We start from the raw sequence: 18,705 nt of genomic DNA, 5'->3' as shown, positions 1-18,705 counted from the left end.
CCGGTGATGTCTGGTGAGGACCTGCCTTACAACAGGCCTACAAGCCCTCAGTCCAGCCTCTCTGTCTATTGCGGACAGTCTGAGCACTGTATGTGCGTTTCTAGTGTAACTCGGGCAGTTGTTGTTGCCATCCTGTACCTGTCCTGCAGGTGTGATGCATTGTCCTGTGCAGGTGTTGTTACACGTGGTCTGCCACTGCGAGGACGATCAGCTGTCCGTCCAGTAGCTCTGTTTTAGGCATCTCACAGTACGGACATTGCAATTTATTGCCCTGGCCACATCTGCATTCCTCATGCCTCCTTGCAGCATGCTTAAGGCCCGTTCACGCAGATGAGCAGGGACCCTGGGCATCTTTCTTTTGGTGTTGTTCAGAGTCAGTAGAAAGGCCTCTAGTGTCCTAAGTTATCATAACTGTGACCTTAATTGCCTACCGTCTGCAACTGTTAGTGTCTTAACGACCATTCCACAAGTACGTGTTCATTAATTGTTTATGGTTCATTGAACAAGCACGGGAAACAGTGTTTAAACCCTTTACAATGAAGATCTGTGAAGTTATTTGGATTTTTACGAATTATCTTTGAAAGACAGGGTCCTGAAAAAGGGACATTTTCTTGTTTTGCTGAGTTTAGTTTACCAAGCTACCAATTTCTTCACACTGGAAGAAGTTAAGGTGCACTAAAGCCACCCTTAAGAAAAAAATAGTTTACCTAACTAAAGTTACTAAAGTTACAAAAAAAATTATTAACTGCTTTTTCAAAGTTAACACACAACTTTAATCTAAACTACTTTGTAGAAACATTGTAAATCTTATATGACTTAGACTACAAATTTCAAGAACCGATCACTTTGGGGTCATATTGTAACAGCCCAGGACCTTCACATCCAGCTTCTTCACCTGCTGGATCGTCTGAGACCAGCAGGACAGCTGATGAAACAGGAGTATTTTTGTCTGTAATAAAGCCCTTTTGTGGGAAAAAACTCATTCTGATTGGCTGGATCTGGCTCCCAAGTGGGTGGGCCTATGCCATCCCATGCCCACCCATGGCTGTGCCCCTGCCAAGTCATGTGAAATCCATAGATTAGGGCCAAATTAATTTATTTCAGTTGACTGATTTCCGTATTAAGTGTAACTCAGTAAAATCATTGAAGTTGTTGCATGTTGCGTTTTATATTTTTATTCTGTATAGTAAAAAAAATACATATTACTGTAAAAAGTAAAATATACCTTAATATATAATAAATTATAAAGCAATTGCTTGACTCGAAGATGACATCTCTGATTTTAATAATTTGATTTGATGTGCCTTATTAAAGCGCTTTAAAAGCCTTTTGTTTGTTGAACGCTACTTCGTGATCTGTTGAACAAATAAATACCATTAGTTAATTATTAAGGAAGGAAAACATTGTTCAACTGTTTTGAATTATAGTCCAATTGCGTAAAGATAAAATATTTAATGGATCTATGCCGCCCTCTAGAGCTGTTTTGTGTAAACTAAAGAGATTATTGACGCTGGTGCATATGCAAGACGAATATACCACCTCCGGGAAAGAAGCAACAAAACATACTGTATTTTGCAAGATGTGGAGTTAAAACCCTGCCTAATTGTACTTTTCCATTGGCTACTACTGGTAAGACACCCGACACCATGTATCCACGAGACAGGAAATGTCGATGAGCAAAGAAATAGAAAAAGTGGCAAAGCAACATGGGCCTGTAGTAAATATCAAAGGACAGAAAACCCAGCGTTCTATCACTGGAATATGACGCCAATGGCTATAATGTTGCATTGTAGCCTACAAGATTTTGTATAATGAACAATGTTGCAACAAATTAGAAAATAAATGCGTGTTTGGGCTACATTGTGTCCGATTATATCTGCCGCCAGGGGGAGTCGACTCGCAAAGACTTTATTTCCCAAATTCCAATGAGAACCTGGAGCTGAGTCAGAGGTCCGCCTAAAAACCTAAATAATTTGCAGACTACGTTATTTCCCACTCACTTCCGTAGGTCTGGTTTATTTGGTGTGAACGAATACGGTGAGCTTTTTGGAAAGATTCTAATTCATTTATGTAAATCCTCAAATCTTGAAACCAAACTAAAAGTCAAAGCTTTTCTTTATTGATTGAAGGGTTACGCTGCGTGACGAGAAAACTCCATCCAGTCCCGTTCCAAGGTATGTAGCTCCAGTGACATCCCAGCATGGACTCCGTTCGTTAGCAGCTTTTATTTTTCCTTTGTAGACAACTTCGGTTTTTATTAAACCATTTTGGGAGATCATGTTTCAATGTGTCCACGTGTTTTGGTTCTTGAAGAGGCTAGAGTTGCTTCTTATCATGTGAATTATGATTAAGCATGATTACAATTATAAAGAGCAACAATCCTTTTTTACAATCTATTATCGGTTCAATATGAATTAGCTATATTATTGTAACAGTTTACAGTAATTCATTTTCTTTGTGCACAGAACAATGATTAAAATAGAGATTAGTGGATCATCTCCAGAACAGACGAGTTACTTGCTACTGACTCAGGCTATTCAAATCAAAGTTTATTTGTCACGTGCGCTGAATACAAAAGGTGTAGACCTTACAGTGAAATGCTTACTAACAGGCTCTCTCTAGAGTCTAACCAATAGTGCAAAAAAGGTATTAGGTGAACAATAGGTAAGTAAAAAAATAAAACAGTGAAAAATAACAGTAGCGAGGCTACATACAGACACCGGTTAGTCAGGCTGATTGAGGTAGTATGTACATGTAGATATGGTTAAAATGACTATGCATATATGATGAACAGAGAGTAGCAGTAGCGTAAAATTGTAATCAGTCAATTGTAATCGTGTAGTGGTGCGTCATCCCACATGTTGCATAGGCTACTCTTGCTCATAATTGTCATGTTAACAAAACCCAGTACTTAATTTGAGCCGAATCCTGCCGGAACATGATCCGGAACCTCTCAGTTTTGGACTGTTTCGTTCCGGAACCTATTTGCAACGATCCGGTAATCTCGTGTCATGATACATCATTTTCACTGTTTGCAATGTTTCAATTCGATTAAAAGCGATCAGAGTTAATTCGTGTTGCCGCCTCTGTAATTATCATAGCACCCTAAACACGTAGCCTAATGTGAAAACGTAGGTTTTCAGCCCGCGTCTGATATTCTAAGAATTTATTTGGGTTGGGCCATCCCGAGTTTATGATTTGCTCAACATTGTAGCCTAGAGACCAACTCTTTGCAGTTGCTGTGGTGCGAGAGAGGCTACAGGCACTCTGATAGACATGAGCCTGCAACTACCATCTCTCCAGAGTTGTATCATTTATTTCCTTATAGAATCATAGCTATGGGAAGGAAGGGCGCTGGTGGTGCTACAGCACAGTAGATAAATTGAAATACATTTGCCAACGTTATAGAATTACTGCCGTATGTTGAGAAATAAATTAAATTAATTCACAATACTACACCAGGAGTAGGCCTATAATTTACCCAAGGGTAATAATAGCTTCTTTTTTTATAGCCTAGCTGTGGATTGTGTGTAGTCCAATCACAAGGCATTGCCTACAGTCGGGATTGCGTGGCAAATCTGTCTGTGAACAGGATGCATTTGCAATATTTCAAATACTGAGCAAAAATATAAACGCAACATGTAAGGTGTTGGTCCCATGTTTCATGAGCTGAAATAAAAGATCCCAGACATTTTCCATTTGCACAAAAATATTATTTATCTCAAATGTTGTGCACACATTTGTTTACATCCCTGTTAGTGAGCATTTCTCCTTTGCCAAGATAATCCAGCCACCTGACGTGTGTGGCATATCAAGAAGCGGATTAAACAGCATGATCATTACACAGGTGCACCTTGTACTGGGGACAATAAAAGGCCACTCTAAAATGTGCAGTTTTGTCATACAGCACAATGCCACAGAAGTCTCAAGTTTTGAGGGAACATGCAATTGTCCTGCTGACAGCAGGAATGTCCACCAGAGCTGTTACCAGAGAATTGAATGTTAACTTCTCTACCAAAATGTTGTTTTAGAGAATTTGGCAGTACATCCAACTGGCCTCACAACCGCAGACCACGTATACTCAGGGCTCCCGAGTGGCGCAGTGGTCTAAGACACTGCATCTCAGTGCTAGAGGTGTCACTACAGACCCTGGTTCGATTCCAGGATTTATCACAACCGGCCGTGATTGGGAGTCCCATAGGGCGGCGCACAATTGGCCTAGTGTCTTCTGGGTTAGGGTTTGACCGGGATAGGCCATCGTTGTAAATAAGAATTTGTCCTTAACTGATTTGCCTAGTTAAATTAAAATAACCACACCAGCCCAGGACTTCTTCACCTGCGGGATCATCTGAGACCAGCCACCCAGACAGCTGATGAAACGGAGGAGTATTTCTGTCTGTAATAAATCCCTTTTTTTGGGGAAAACAAATTTTGATAGGCTGGGCCTGGCTCCCAAGTGGATGGACCTATGTCCACCCATGGCTGCGCCCCTGCCCAGTCATATAAAATCCATAGATTAGGGCCTAATGAATATATTTCAATTTACTAATTTCCTTATATGAACTGTAATTCAGTAAAATCAGTGAAATTGTTGCATGTTGCATTTATAGTTCAGTATAGAATTGTGGGATAGCACAAGTTGGAAAGCAAATGGCTCCTGCTGAAACAAAGTTACTTATCTGTAGGCTAAGAAAATATTTGATCAACTTCTAAATAGGCCTAACAGCAAACAGCATTGTTTTTCCAAACTAAAACGAGAGAGAGAGGCTTTTGCGATGAGCGCATCGGCCATCGCCGGTGAGTTAGTGAAACTGGAAAGCTTTTTTAGGACTATAATTTCCCCCTCATATTGTACAATATGTGTGTCTCCTCCACACACCTAGGCCTAGTCTATGGATGTGTCTCCTCCACACACCTAGGCCTAGTCTATTGATGTGTCTCCTCCACACACCTAGGCCTAGTCTATTGATGGATTCAAGACGAGGTAATTTGTAATTATCTTACATTCTCAGTTTGTCAGTGTCAAAGTAGCCTGAAATTTCAATAATTTGTGCGGTATTAAAAAAGATTCAGCTAAAGTCTCCTGTCACGTAAAATTGCATGAAATGCATTTATAAAAGGCCACATTTTTCCTGGACACTAGACTAAAAAATAAATAATCTACTAGCACCTCTACTCTACTGCTCTAGTCTAGACCACTATGCAAATGTGATGATATGCATGCAATGCTTTATTATAAAGGTGATTTTCCGGTACCTCAGAGGTCACCCCGCTATCACTTTAACTTTTTGTTCCGGCACCTCGTGATTGACAAATTAAGCAATGACAAAACCTAAGTCTCTCTCTCCCCCCTCCACTTATTCATTCTGTACCCTGTAGGTCCCTCTGACTGTTATCTTGGCCTAATGTCTGTCCGAGTACCATCCATGAGTGTGCTGCCTCCTGTTCGAAAGGACCGCGTCATTGCCCAGCTTCCTCAGGTAAGCATCATACAGTACATGCTAGCAGTCAAACATGCATTTGAATGTGTTACCCTGTCTGTGCTTGCACACTTAGTTCCTTTGCCTTCTAGGCTGCTTAGGCCACCAATCTCATAAAGCTGTGTTCATTATGTTTTAATCTAGTGTTACAGTAAGAAGGCTGCTGTGCAAACTAAAGATGAGTTCAACTCCAAAGTGAAGACTGCCTGCCAGGAGCAACGCACTGGCACAGTAGGGTGGGTAGGCCACAAAGCCTTTTCATGTTCAAGATATACAGGTAGTATATCATAATGCCCTTATGGCATTATGAGGCATTATGAGGGTGGTATGTTGTCTCATTGTTATCTTTGATTGTCTCTCTGTCTGTGGCACCTCCGATTTTAAACCAGTAGGTTTAAAATCGCTAAGGTCATAGTGGTTGGTGACCTGGCCGTGGGAAAAACCTGTCTGATTAATAGGTAAGCAAAGTTTAGATATTCCTGGTGCGTAGTACTTGATTGCAGTATCAGTCAACTGGACCGTTTTGGTGAATTAATAACCAGATGGAATGCAGTGCATACACCAAACTGGAATACCGTCGGTTGTGTTTTTTTATAGGTTGTTTGCAAGTACAGATCGTTATTGGATTTTCCTAATAATTTACGCTTTTTAGGTTTTGCAAGGATGCATTTGACAAGAACTACAAGGCGACTATTGGTGTTGACTTTGAGATGGAGCGGTTTGAAGTGTTGGGGGTGCCTTTCAGCTTACAGTTGTGAGTCTTACTCTACTGGTGTGTTCTACAGTCTTAATCCCCAGAGCTAATCTGTGTCCCTTCACTCACCAATATTTCTCTCCTCTACAGATGGGACACTGCGGGGCAGGAGAGGTTCAAGTGTATTGCCTCCACATACTACAGGGGAGCTCAGAGTAAGGAAACGTTCTCTTTGAACAGTTTTTATGTTTATAATTTATTAGTCTAAAACGTGTTGCCATGTTTTTAGGGACAGATTTGATGAGGTTTGAGTTTACTAATGAAGTTAATTCTGTTTTCCAGCGATTGTTATTGTGTTTGATGTAAATGATGTGGCATCTTTGCGCCATGCAAGGTAAAATAAATTAGATTCAACTGACATGAGTATGAATACACATTTCAGCTGCACGTGTGCCCTGTAAATTCCATTTAACATATTTGAATGTCGCTATGTTTATCCACAGGCAGTGGCTTGAAGATGCCTTGAAGGAGAATGATCCTACCAATGTCCAGCTTTTCCTGGTGGGCACAAAGAAAGACCTGAGTGTATGTGTTCACTCTTTTTATATACAACCTGCAGAGGCACAATTGATCCATTTTCTCCGCTCATGTCAACTTCCAGAAGTCGAAGTTCAGACTATATACTGGATACTAAAAATTTATGGAATACTGTATTATTATAATAATAATAATAATAATAATAATATGTTTTGTATATCTATTGTGTTTCCCTCTTCTCTCTGTTATTTTCTCAGTCTCCTGCTCAGTACTCTCAGATTGAACAGGATGCCATCAAACTGGCTGAGGAAATCAAAGCAGAGTATTGGGCCTTGTCGTCATTGACTGGTTGGTGGGCTAATACATCAGATCAATGTTGAGACTGGTAGCAATAAGACAGGATACAGCCTACTTGTTTGTAAGACGGTATTATAATTTGTGTTAACTAATTGTCTAAACATCTGAAGAACAAATGTGACTTCATGTTTTTTCCCCTCCTGTTCTTGTTTCAGGGGAAAATGTGAGGGAATTTTTCTTCCGTGTTGCATCATTGGCATTTGAGGTCAACGTTCTGGCAGAGCTAGAGAAGAGTGGATCAAGACACATTGGGGACGTTATCAGTGAGTGCACAGCTGTGCACTGTTAAAATATGGCACCATGCATTATGTAATACGAATAACATCACTTCTCTTGCCACGTTAACCCTAACTAGGTTACATACAGACCCTTGTATGAGTAACATAAGAAACACATAAGAGCCTTTTTTCATGCGAGTTTCTTGTTTGTTTCAGAAATTAACAGTAATTCAAACAACCTGTATGCAACATCAAAGAAGAAACAGTCAAACTGTTGTCAATGAAGACAAACATGACTACTACAGTAAAAAGGTACCAAAGCAAAAAGCATAATTTCCTCAGAAGAGAAACTGAGAACCCATGACCACCCCCAGAGACATGGAATTTGCAGTGAGGCAAGACAGAGACTTTTGCCTTCACAGACATTTGATTTTAATTTCAGCTGGCCCAGAAAGAACAGCTTCTTGGTTGGATGTGGATTCCTGTGGTGCTTGGCTCATTTTTGCCTATCCAGAGTTTCGGAATAGAATTTCCTCTGTGTCATTGTACTCCATACTGTACAATTCCAGTTCTTGAGTCCTGACAGAAATTGTGATCGAGGTACTGCTTTAATAGCTATGGAGTATGGACAATCATGGATGTATTCAAATACCAAATATGGAAATTTTTAAGACACTCCACCATTAGGCCTATTAGATTTTTTACAGCATTGTTTTGTATACTGTTGTTTTCATTCAACATGTTTTTTGCACAATTTGTAACTATTGCATAGATTAAAACTCATGACTCCTTCCTGGGATGTTATATTATGCTAGCTAAGGAGTATGATTACATAATCCTATTTTTAACAGCACAACTGCATTCATACAGTATGAGTCAGATGTACCTCGTCTAAGCTAGATGGATACAATAATATAACTGAGAATTATTGATTTTTAAATGGTGTGATATTTGAATGACTTATGACTTATATTATCCCTCTAGTTGAATACCATAATCAGAGTGAAAAGTGTATACATATGTTTAGTTTTCCTTTTAGACAAAGATTATTTCAGTAATTTTTCTAATGTTTAATTGCAGGTGCAAGTTTTAGCTCTATAAAGATACTGTATGTCAAAAATTACTACACTTAGCTCAAAATATACATGTAAGCTTTACAATCACTGCTCTGTATCAAATCAAACAACTTTTTACTGGTAATTAGACTTTATAAAACAAATACTTCTAAGTTATTATTGAATGTTCTATATAGGATGAATCACTAATCTGTTATTAAATTATGTTTAACTGTTTGTCATATTAGCCAGGGCCTCTTAATGACACAATTTATACATACAGTCGCTAGTGAAAGTCTGTACAAGGGGTGTGTAGTCTTCAAATTTTGCTGCCTTAAAATTATACAGAACATTATTCAATTACATATTTTTCTTACAGTATCTATCTACACAACCTACTCTACATTTTCAAAGTGAATATATATATATATACTGCTCAAAAAAATAAAGGGAACACTTAAACAACACAATGTAACTCCAAGTCAATCACACTTCTGTGAAATCAAACTGTCCACTTAGGAAGCAACACTGATTGACAATAAATTTCACATGCTGTTGTGCAAATGGAATAGACAACAGGTGGAAATTATAGGCAATTAGCAAGACACCCCCAATAAAGGAGTGGTTCTGCAGGTGGGGACCACAGACCACTTCTCAGTTCCTATGCTTCCTGGCTGATGTTTTGGTCACTTTTGAATGCTGGCCGTGCTTTCACTCTAGTGGTAGCATGAGACGGAGTCTACAACCCACACAAGTGGCTCAGGTAGTGTTGCTCATCCAGGATGGCACATCAATGCGAGCTGTGGCAAGAAGGTTTGCTGTGTCTGTCAGCGTAGTGTCCAGAGCATGGAGGCGCTACCAGGAGACAGGCCAGTACATTAGGAGATGTGGAGGAGGCCGTAGGAGGGCAACAACCCAGCAGCAGGACCGCTATCTCCGCCTTTGTGCAAGGAGGAGCAGGAGAACCACTGCCAGAGCCCTGCAAAATGACCTCCAGCAGGCCACAAATGTGCATGTGTCTGCTCAAACGGTCAGAAACAGACTCCATGAGGGTGGTATGAGGGCCCGACGTCCACAGGTGGGGGTTGTGCTTACAGCCCAACACCGTGCAGGACGTTTGGCATTTGCCAGAGTACACCAAGATTGGCAAATTCGCCACTGGCGCCCTGTGCTCTTCACAGATGAAAGCAGGTTCACACTGAGCACGTGACAGACGTGACAGAGTCTGGAGACGCCGTGGAGAACGTTCTGCTGCCTGCAACATCCTCCAGCGTGACCGGTTTGGCGGTGGGTCAGTCATGGTGTGGGGTGGCATTTCTTTGGGGGGCAGCACAGCCCTCCATGTGCTCGCCAGAGGTAGCCTGACTGCCATTAGGTACCGAGATGAGATCCTCAGACCCCTTGTGAGACCATATGCTGGTGCGGTTGGCCCTGGGTTCCTCCTAATGCAAGACAATGCTAGACCTCATGTGGCTGGAGTGTGTCAGCAGTTCCTGCAAGAGGAAGGCATTGATGCTATGGACTGGCCCGCCCGTTCCCCAGACCTGAATCCAATTGAGCACATCTGGGACATCATGTCTCTCTCCATCCACCAACGCCACGTTGCACCACAGACTGTCCAGGAGTTGGCGGATGCTTTAGTCCAGGTCTGGGAGGAGATCCCTCAGGAGACCATCCGCCACCTCATCCGGAGCATGCCTAGGCATTGTAGGGAAGTCATACAGGCACGTGGAGGCCACACACACTACTGAGCCTCATTTTGACTTGTTTTAAGGACATTACTTCAAAGTTGGATCAGCCTGTGGTGTGGTTTTCCACTTTAATTTTGAGTGTGACTCCAAATCCAGACCTCCATGGGTTGATAAATTGGATTTCCATTGATTATTTTTGTGTGATTTTGTTGTCAGCACATTCAACTATGTAAAGAAAAAAGTATTTAATAAGATTATTTCTTTCATTCAGATCTAGGATGTGTTGTTTAAGTGTTCCCTTTATTTTTTTGAGCAGTATATATATAAAATTACTAAGGAATACAAAATGAGGATGCATTGATTGCATACTGAATGTCTTCACACCCCAGAGTTAATACTTGATGGAAGCACCTGTGAATCATTTTTAATAAGATTCTATCAACCTTACACAACTCTTAGGGCAAAATACTGTATATCCATTGTTTTTGTCAAAATTGCTCAAGCTCAGTAAATTTGGTTGGGAATCATTGATGGACTACTCAACACCTGGAAAGCCATTCTGATACCCAAATTGTAATGCCGAAGATGTAATTGTTGTTGAATTTTAAAACCATGGCCACGTGACTCACTATCTGTAGGACTACACCATTTTTGTGAACAGGGTGGTGTACCTAATAAACTGGCGTGTATGTTGCCCTAAGAGTTGTACAAAGTTGGTAGAATATTATTCAAAATGATTCACAGCTGTAATTTCTTTCACTTTGAATATGTGGATCTGTAGAAAAAAAATGTTTAATCCATTTTTATATTGAATTTGTTTAGACTTTCACTAGGTACTATATATACAATATGCTTGTATAGAAGCCAAAATAATTTAATGCATTCACCACCAAGGCAATACATGATCTTAGTGACTTCTTGGACAAAGCACCATACTAGAGTAACATAGAATCATGGTCAGCACAGTTAGAGATTGCCTACCCTGCTCGGAACTGCATGACATTGAGTTTGAGCATTTAACTGGCAAAGCTCTTGGAAGGAGTCGAGATATTGTTTGTCAATTTGAATCTGTAGTTCCTCCGGGATGCAGTGAGAGCTTGTATTTCTCCTTGATCCACTTCCCTCCCTCGCTGTTTAAATCAGACAGATGAAATCAAATCTAGCCTACCTACAATGAGACATTGTCTGGCACTGTGATTACACACTGACCTACAACAGTAGCTCCCTGCCGCTCCACCAGTTTGATAGCAGCCTTCATGGTTCCTCCGGTCTCTATCCACTGGTCCACTATCAGTACCTGGAGCACACAACTAGTGGTTGTGGATACGTCCCAAATGGTACCCTATTCCCTACATAGGGCAAGTAATGCACTATGGGCACTGGTCAAAATAATGGAATAGGGTGCTATTTGGGATGTCCACTGTATTTATATTCAAACTCTTAACTCACAGTATGCACAGCAGCAGTCCTACTGAGTTACAGGACAAAACACATTCAGAGAATCTCCTTGAAGGGGAAATGTTTACTTAAATACAAAGGTGTTCAGTGGCTATACAAACTCTTTGCTACAGACTAGGGCCCTTGGTTCCTGCACCAACACAAGATTATGTCACAGGAAATTAGTGGTTATGTCAGGAAATGAGGCCATGCTTGTATTCATTGAAACAAATACAAACAGTCAGAGCCAAAACAGGCCATACTGCCTCTTAGCTTGTGGGTTCATTGAGCTTGTCTATCACACGGTATGTTGTCTTGCTACATTCATGTTAATGAGTCTGTCTCTTTATCCTTCACCTCTGGATTCTACAAACAAGGCAGGACTCTTGAAACCTTAGATGAGTGATATACCTTCATCAGCCATAGACTCTGAATGGTGACTTATTCACCAAGGAAAGCAATCGTGTCAGTGTGATGGTGACTCAGCTGGCCTTAACACATACAGGTGAACCTCCATCTTCTCTCTGCCTGAGTAGTCACTGTACTCTTGGCTCTGGATTTGTATGCACAGGTGTTCTGCTTTCAGAAAGCCCTTTCCAAGGGTTGTGGACACAGACGATTCTGAAAACCACCAAGATAAAAATGACATCTTAGAAACAGCACAGATAGACTGTTGTTGTATTGATGAGATTGTATTGATGAGATTGTGAGAGTTAATTTCATCAATCAATATTTTCTCTCAGAAGACTTATAAACCTGATTGAAGTGACGGCAGCATTCCATGTAGATCAAACCATACAGATCCCTTTCACACATAGTGTGATTGATTTTGCACGGCTTTTGTTTTGTGTTGCATGGTGTGATATTTTACTCTTAAAGCATGTCATTGTGGCAATTCCCCAAGCAGGACCTAAATGTGTACTACCCCTAAATTAAGTATAATTCAGAGTGGTTAGGTTTCCTGCCCTTTCAGTGGAGCTTGCTGGATGTAAAATAAAATGAGTATGCAGTAAATCGCATGCAGCCACACTTCAGCAACAACACATGAGCATATTCGTTGAGATTGTATGTTTTCCTGAAACATTATAGATGAACCCCATTGCATCTACACCCGCGACCAGGGCAATGGCCTCATTCCGGAATGGACAGAGAAGGTCCTTCACACAATCTGACAGTGCCTGGATTAGATACAGAATGAACCAGATTGACCACCCAGACTGCTATTGGTTTCCTTACAGTATCTTTACAGTATATGCACTGGGAAAAATCTAAATTCTACACACTGCATTGGAAATTAGTTATAGTTAGTATTCACCCCCTTGTATTTCTTCACATTTTGTTTCCGTTACAAAGTGGGATTGAAATATATTTAATTGTGATTTGTCATTGATCTATACAAAATACTTGATCTTGATCTTTACAAATTAATAAAAAATAAAAAAAATACACTCACTAGTCAGTTTATTAGGTACACCATCCATGTTTAATGCTTTTCGACCTGTCCCAAATTAATGTCAACCCAAACCGGCTGCCCACGTGCGCCATCGTGCATAAATGTATTTTGTCCCCCTACACCAAACGCGATCACGACACGCAGGTTAAAATATCAAAACAAACTCTGAACCAAGACATTAATTTGGGGACAGGTCAAAAAGCATTAAACATGTATGTCAATTTAGCTTGTTAGCTCGCACTTGCTAGCTAATTTGTCCTATTTAGCAAGCTTGCTGTTGCTAGCTAATTTGTCCTGGGATATAAACATTGAGTTGTTATTTTACCTGAAATGCACAAGGTCCTCTACTCCGACAATTAATCAACACAAAACGGTCAAGCGAATCGTTTCGAGTCATCTCTCCTCCCAGGCTTTTTCATCTTTGAACTTATATGGTGATTGGCATCTAAACTTTCATAGTATTACCACGACGATCGGCAAAACAGTTCGTCTTTCAAACACCCACGTGGGTATAACCAATAAGGAGATGGCACGTGGGTACCTGCTTCTATAAACCAATGAGGAGATGGGAGAGGCAGGACTTTCAGCGCGATCTGCGTCAGAAATAGAAAGGAGTTCTATTTTAGCCCTTGGCATCGCAGACGCTCGTTTGCGCGCGCGAGCAGTGTGGGTGCAATAATTGAATAACATGGATTTCTAGATTTATTTTGCGACGCTCGCGCACGCGACGTGTCTGGTCTGGTCAGTATGTAAGTGACTTTGAGCGTGGTAGGATCGTCGGTGCCAGGCACGCTGGATCCAGTATCTCAGAAATGGCCGCCCTCCTGGCCTTTTCACGCACGACAGTGTCTAGGGTTTACAGAGAATAGTGCGACAAACAACATCCAGTCAGCGGCTGTCTAATGGGCAAAAAACAGCTTGTTGATGAGAGAGATCGAAGGAGAATGGCAAGAATCGTGTAAGCTAACAGGTGAGCCACAAAGGTGGGCTCAGTACAACAGTGGCGTGCAGAACAGAATCTCGAAACACAACTCATCGATCCTTGTCACGGATGGGCTATCGCAGTAGACAACCACACCGGGTTCCACTCCTATCATCTAAAAGCAAGGCTCCAGTGGACACGCGATCACCAGCACTTAACAATGTGAGGAGTGGAAAAACATTGCCTGGTCGACGAATTCCAGTTCCTGTTGCATCATGCTAATGGCAGAGTCAGGATTTGGCATAAACAGCATGAGTCCATGGACCCATCCTGTCTGGTACAAGCTGGTGGTGGTGTACTGGTGTGGGGAATGTTTTCCTAGCACACGTTAGGTCCCTTTATACCAATTGAGCAACAAATGTTACCAACACCTTGTAGAATCCATGAATTCGGGCTGTTTTGGAGGCAAAGGGGGGTCCGACCTGGTACTATATGGGTGTACCTAATGAACTGGCCGTTGAGTGTATAGTCGTTGCATATGTGTTTACCCCCCTTTTTTTAGTCAAGCCTAAATTAGTTCAGGATCAACATTTGGCTTAACAAATCACATAAGTTACATGGATTCACTCTGTGTGAAATAATAGGAGTTGACATGATTTGTTTAATGACTACCCTTTCCTCTGTCCCCCATACATCCATCTGTAAGGTCCCTCAGTCAAGTGTTGAATTTCAAGCACAGATTCAACTACAAAAACCAGGGTGCTTTTCGAAAGCCTAATAAAGAAGGTCAGTGGTTGGTAGACGGGTAACAATAATAAATCAGACATTGAATATCTCTTTAAGCATGGTGAAGTTAATAAATATGCTTTGGATGATTTATTAAACCACCCAGACACATCAAAGATACAGTCGTCCTTCTGAACTGAGCTGCCGGGCAGGAAGGAAAAATGCTCAGGGATGTCACCATGAGGCCATTGGTGATTTAAAAACAATTATAGAGTTCAATGGCTGTGATGGGAGAAAAATTAGGATAGATAAACAACATTGTAGTGACTCCACAATAAAGACATAAATACAAATATACACAATAAAACAATTATAAAACATACATCCTGTGCATATGCAATAAGGCACTAAAGTAATATTGAAAAAAAAAACATGGCAAAGGACTACAATTTTTGGCCTAAATGCAAAACCTATGTTTGTGGCAAACACAACACATCACTGAGTAACTGCCTCCTTATTTTCAAGCATGGTGGTGGCTGCATCATGGTATAGGTATGCTTGAAATTAACAAAGACTGATCAGGATAAAAAAGAAACAGGATGGTAACTAAAGGTGTATCACTAGTTCCTAGGAATTACAGTAAAGTCTTGATGGGTCCAACCAGGCAAACTTTGGTCCTTTGGTGTTTGGTGCCATTAGGGAAAGGTACCAGCCTTTCCCCCTGTCTGTTGGAACAGCCAAAGTGTTCATTCTGCTAGACCCTGATATTGTTATTGCAATATTTCAAATAATTTGAGTAATGTCAAGAAACCTTTTTGATCGCAAAATCAAAATTCACATGTAAATTAAACACACAATTGGAGCAAAAGTTAATAATATTGGTTAAAATGAAAATCGAATCGTTATTGCAATAATATGAAGTGTTCTCGCATACCCCCGAGAGCATCTGGCCAGCGGGGTGGTGGCACTGGAATCCTCATCTCTCCCAAGTGGACTTTTTCTCTTTCTCCCCTGACCCATCTGTCTATCGCCTCCTTTGAATTCCATGCTGTCACAGTTACCAGCCCTTTCAAGCTTAACATCCTTATCATTTATCGCCCTCCAGGTTCCCTTGGAGAGTTCATCAATGAGCTTGACGCCTTGATAAGTTCCTTTCCTGAGGATGGCTCACCTCTCACAGTTCTGGGTGACTTTAACCTCCCCACGTCTACCTTTGACTCATTCCTCTCTGCCTCCTTCTTTCCACTCCTCTCCTCTTTTGACCTCACCCTCTCACCTTCCCCCCCTACTCACAAGGCAGGCAATACGCTTGACCTCATCTTTACTAGATGCTGTTCTTCCACTAATCTCATTGCAACTCCCCTCCAAGTCTCCGACCACTACCTTGTATCCTTTTCCCTCTCGCTCTCCTCCAACACTTCTCACTCTGCCCCTACTCGGATGGTATTGCGCCGTCGCAACCTTCGCTCTCTCTCTCCCACTACTCTCTCCTCTTCCATCCTATCATCTCTTCCCTCTGCTCAAACCTTCTCCAACCTATCTCCTGATTCTGCCTCCTCAATCCTCAACCCTCCTCTCCTCCCATTCTGCATCCTTTGACTCTCTATGTCCCCTATCCTCCAGGCTGGCTCGGTCCTCCCCTCCTGCTCCGTGGCTCGACGACTCACTGCGAGCTCACAGAACAGGGCTCCGGGCAGCCGAGCAGAAATGGAGGAAAACTCGCGTCCCTGCGGACCTGGCATCCTTTCACGCCCTCCTCTCTACATTTTCCTCTTCTGTCTGCTGCTAAAGCCACTTTCTACCACTCTAAATTCCAAGCATCTGCTTCTAACCCTAGGAAGCTCTTTGCTACCTTCTCCTCCCTCCTGAATCCTCCTCCTCCTCGCCCCCCCTCCTCTCTCTCTGCGGATGACTTCGTCAACCATTTTGAAAAGAAGGTCGACGACATCCGATCCTCGTTTGTTAAGTCAAACGACACCGCTGGTCCTGCTCACACTGCCCTACCCTTTGCTTTGACCTCTTTCTCCCCTCTCTCTCCAGATGAAATCTCGCATCTTGTGACGGCCGGCCGCCCAACAACCTGCCCGCTTGACCCTATCCCCTCCTCTCTTCTCCAGACCATTTCCGGAGAACTTCTCCCTTACCTCACCTCGTTCATCAACTCATCCTTGACCGCTGGCTACGTCCCTTCCATCTTCAAGAGAGCGAGAGTTGCACCCCTTCTGAAAAAACCTACACTCGATCCCTCCGATGTCAACAACTACAGACCAGTATCCCTTCTTTCTTTTCTCTCCAAAACTCTTGAACGTGCCGTCCTTGGCTAGCTCTCTTGCTATCTCTCTCAGAATGACCTTGATCCAAATCAGTCAGGTTTCAAGACTGGTCACTCAACTGAGACTGCTCTTCTCTGTGTCATGGAGGCTCTCCGCACTGCTAAAGTTAACTCTCTCTCCTCTGCTCTCATCCTTCTAGACCTATCTGCTGCCTTTGATACTGTGAACCACCAGATCCTCCTCTCCACCCTCTCCGAGTTGGGCATCTCCGGCGCGGCCCACGCTTGGATTGCGTCCTACCTGACAGGTCACTCCTACCAGGTGGCGTGGCGAGAATCTGTCTCCGCACCACGTGCTCTCACCACTGGTGTCCCCCAGGGCTCTGTTCTAGGCCCTCTCCTATTCTCGCTATACACCAAGTCACTTGGCTCTGTCATATCCTCACATGGTCTCTCCTATCATTGCTATGCAGACGACACACAATTAATCTTCTCCTTTCCCCCTTCTGATAACCAGGTGGTGAATCGCATCTCTGCATGTCTGGCAGACATATCAGTGTGGATGACGGATCACCACCTCAAGCTGAACCTCGGCAAGACGGAGCTGCTTTTCCTCCCGGGGAAGGACTGCCCGTTCCATGATCTCGCCATCACGGTTGACAACTCCATTGTGTCCTCCTCCCAGAGTGCTAAGAACCTTGGCGTGACCCTGGACAACACCCTGTCGTTCTCCGCTAACATCAAGGCGGTGACCCGATCCTGTAGGTTCATGCTCTACAACATTCGCAGAGTATGACCCTGCCTCACACAGGAAGCGGCGCAGGTCCTAATCCAGGCACTTGTCATCTCCCGTCTGGATTACTGCAACTCGCTGTTGGCTGGGCTCCCTGCCTGTGCCATTAAACCCCTACAACTCATCCAGAACGCCGCAGCCCATCTGGTGTTCAACCTTCCCAAGTTCTCTCACGTCACCCCGCTCCTCCACTCTCTCCACTGGCTTCCAGTTGAAGCTCGCATCCGCTACAAGACCATGGTGCTTGCCTACGGAGCCATGAGGGGAACGGCACCTCCATACCTTCAGGCTCTGATCAGTCCCTACACCCAAAAGAGGGCACTGCGCTCATCCACCGCTGGCCTGCTGGCCCCCCTACCTCTGAGGAAGCACAGTTCCCGCTCAGCCCAGTCAAAACTGTTCGCTGCTCTGGCACCCCTATGGTGGAACAAGCTCCCTCACGACGCCAGGACAGCGGAGTCAATCACCACCTTCCGGAGACACCTGAAACCCCACCTCTTTAAGGAATACCTAGGATAGGATAAAGTGATCCTTCTAACCCCCCCCCCCTAAAAGATTTAGATGCACTATTGTAAAGTGGTTGTTCCACTGGATATCATAAGGTAAATGCACCAATTTGTAAGTCGCTCTGGATAAGAGCGTCTGCTAAATGATTTAAATGTAAATGTATTCCGCTCAAATAGCACAGAAGTTGATTCTAAATAGGGCCAAAATATTTGAAAGTTTGCTGTTTAAATGATAAAACAAAATCTAAATTATGCAATGTTGTATTTCATTGATTTTCAATTGACTTTCTGATAAATTAACTTATATTGCTATGTTTTTACAAGTTAACAATTACAACAAAAAGCTTTAACCATTACAAATTAAATAGACTTACAATGCTGTGGTGTGGTGGAGTCTGTGATGATGTACTGCACACAAATACCTAGTGAATCTCAAACGTAGAGAATGATAGAGGCCACTAGTGGCCAAAAGTCCATTTGAGGGCTTCCACCATGCTTCTGCCATTTTAAAGTAATCACAGTACTCAACTGGGTGGGGATTCCTATGGGTTTTAGACGCAATGG

The 18,705-nt window shown here is 42.5% G+C and overlaps 1 protein-coding gene and 1 pseudogene across 3 annotated transcripts; one reads left to right on the top strand and one right to left on the bottom strand.

Annotated features, from left to right (window-relative positions):
• The first annotated feature begins 1,246 nt into the window (after positions 1-1,246).
• Positions 1,247-8,583, top strand: LOC115163413 (ras-related protein Rab-34). 3 transcript variants are annotated; one of them, XM_029715248.1, is made up of 12 exons: positions 1,909-2,037; positions 2,130-2,174; positions 5,380-5,480; positions 5,625-5,716; positions 5,873-5,938; positions 6,133-6,234; positions 6,325-6,389; positions 6,517-6,568; positions 6,678-6,759; positions 6,969-7,059; positions 7,224-7,331; positions 7,503-8,583. In XM_029715248.1, the coding sequence occupies exons 3-12, from the start codon at positions 5,406-5,408 to the stop codon at positions 7,568-7,570; spliced, it is 801 nt and encodes a 266-aa protein (XP_029571108.1). In that variant the 5' UTR covers positions 1,909-2,037; positions 2,130-2,174; positions 5,380-5,405; the 3' UTR covers positions 7,571-8,583. The 3 variants fall into 3 exon arrangements, with proteins under 3 accessions (XP_029571109.1, XP_029571108.1, XP_029571110.1); XM_029715250.1 differs by having other exon boundaries at positions 7,224-7,377; positions 7,503-7,545; XM_029715249.1 differs by lacking the exons at positions 1,909-2,037; positions 2,130-2,174 and adding an exon at positions 1,247-1,629.
• A 2,223-nt stretch (positions 8,584-10,806) lies between these two features.
• LOC115163971 (adenine phosphoribosyltransferase-like) lies at positions 10,807-15,320 on the bottom strand (annotated as a pseudogene).
• Positions 15,321-18,705: the final 3,385 nt, after the last annotated feature.

Source organism: Salmo trutta, chromosome 26, assembly GCF_901001165.1.
Source record: "Salmo trutta chromosome 26, fSalTru1.1, whole genome shotgun sequence".
In the NCBI taxonomy this organism is placed as follows: Eukaryota; Metazoa; Chordata; class Actinopteri; order Salmoniformes; family Salmonidae; genus Salmo; species Salmo trutta.
Note: the sequence above shows the minus strand (reverse complement) of the source record. Positions and strands in the feature narration are given on the sequence as shown.

Bases quoted from the DNA above. Each gene is read 5' to 3' on its own strand.
- LOC115163413 (XM_029715249.1), top strand. From the start codon at position 5,406: ATGTCTGTCCGAGTACCATCCATGAGTGTGCTGCCTCCTGTTCGAAAG. The intron at 6,390-6,516 runs GTAAGGAAACGT...TCTGTTTTCCAG, and splicing joins ATACTACAGGGGAGCTCAGA to CGATTGTTATTGTGTTTGAT. The intron at 7,332-7,502 runs GTGAGTGCACAG...TGTTTGTTTCAG, and splicing joins ACACATTGGGGACGTTATCA to AAATTAACAGTAATTCAAAC.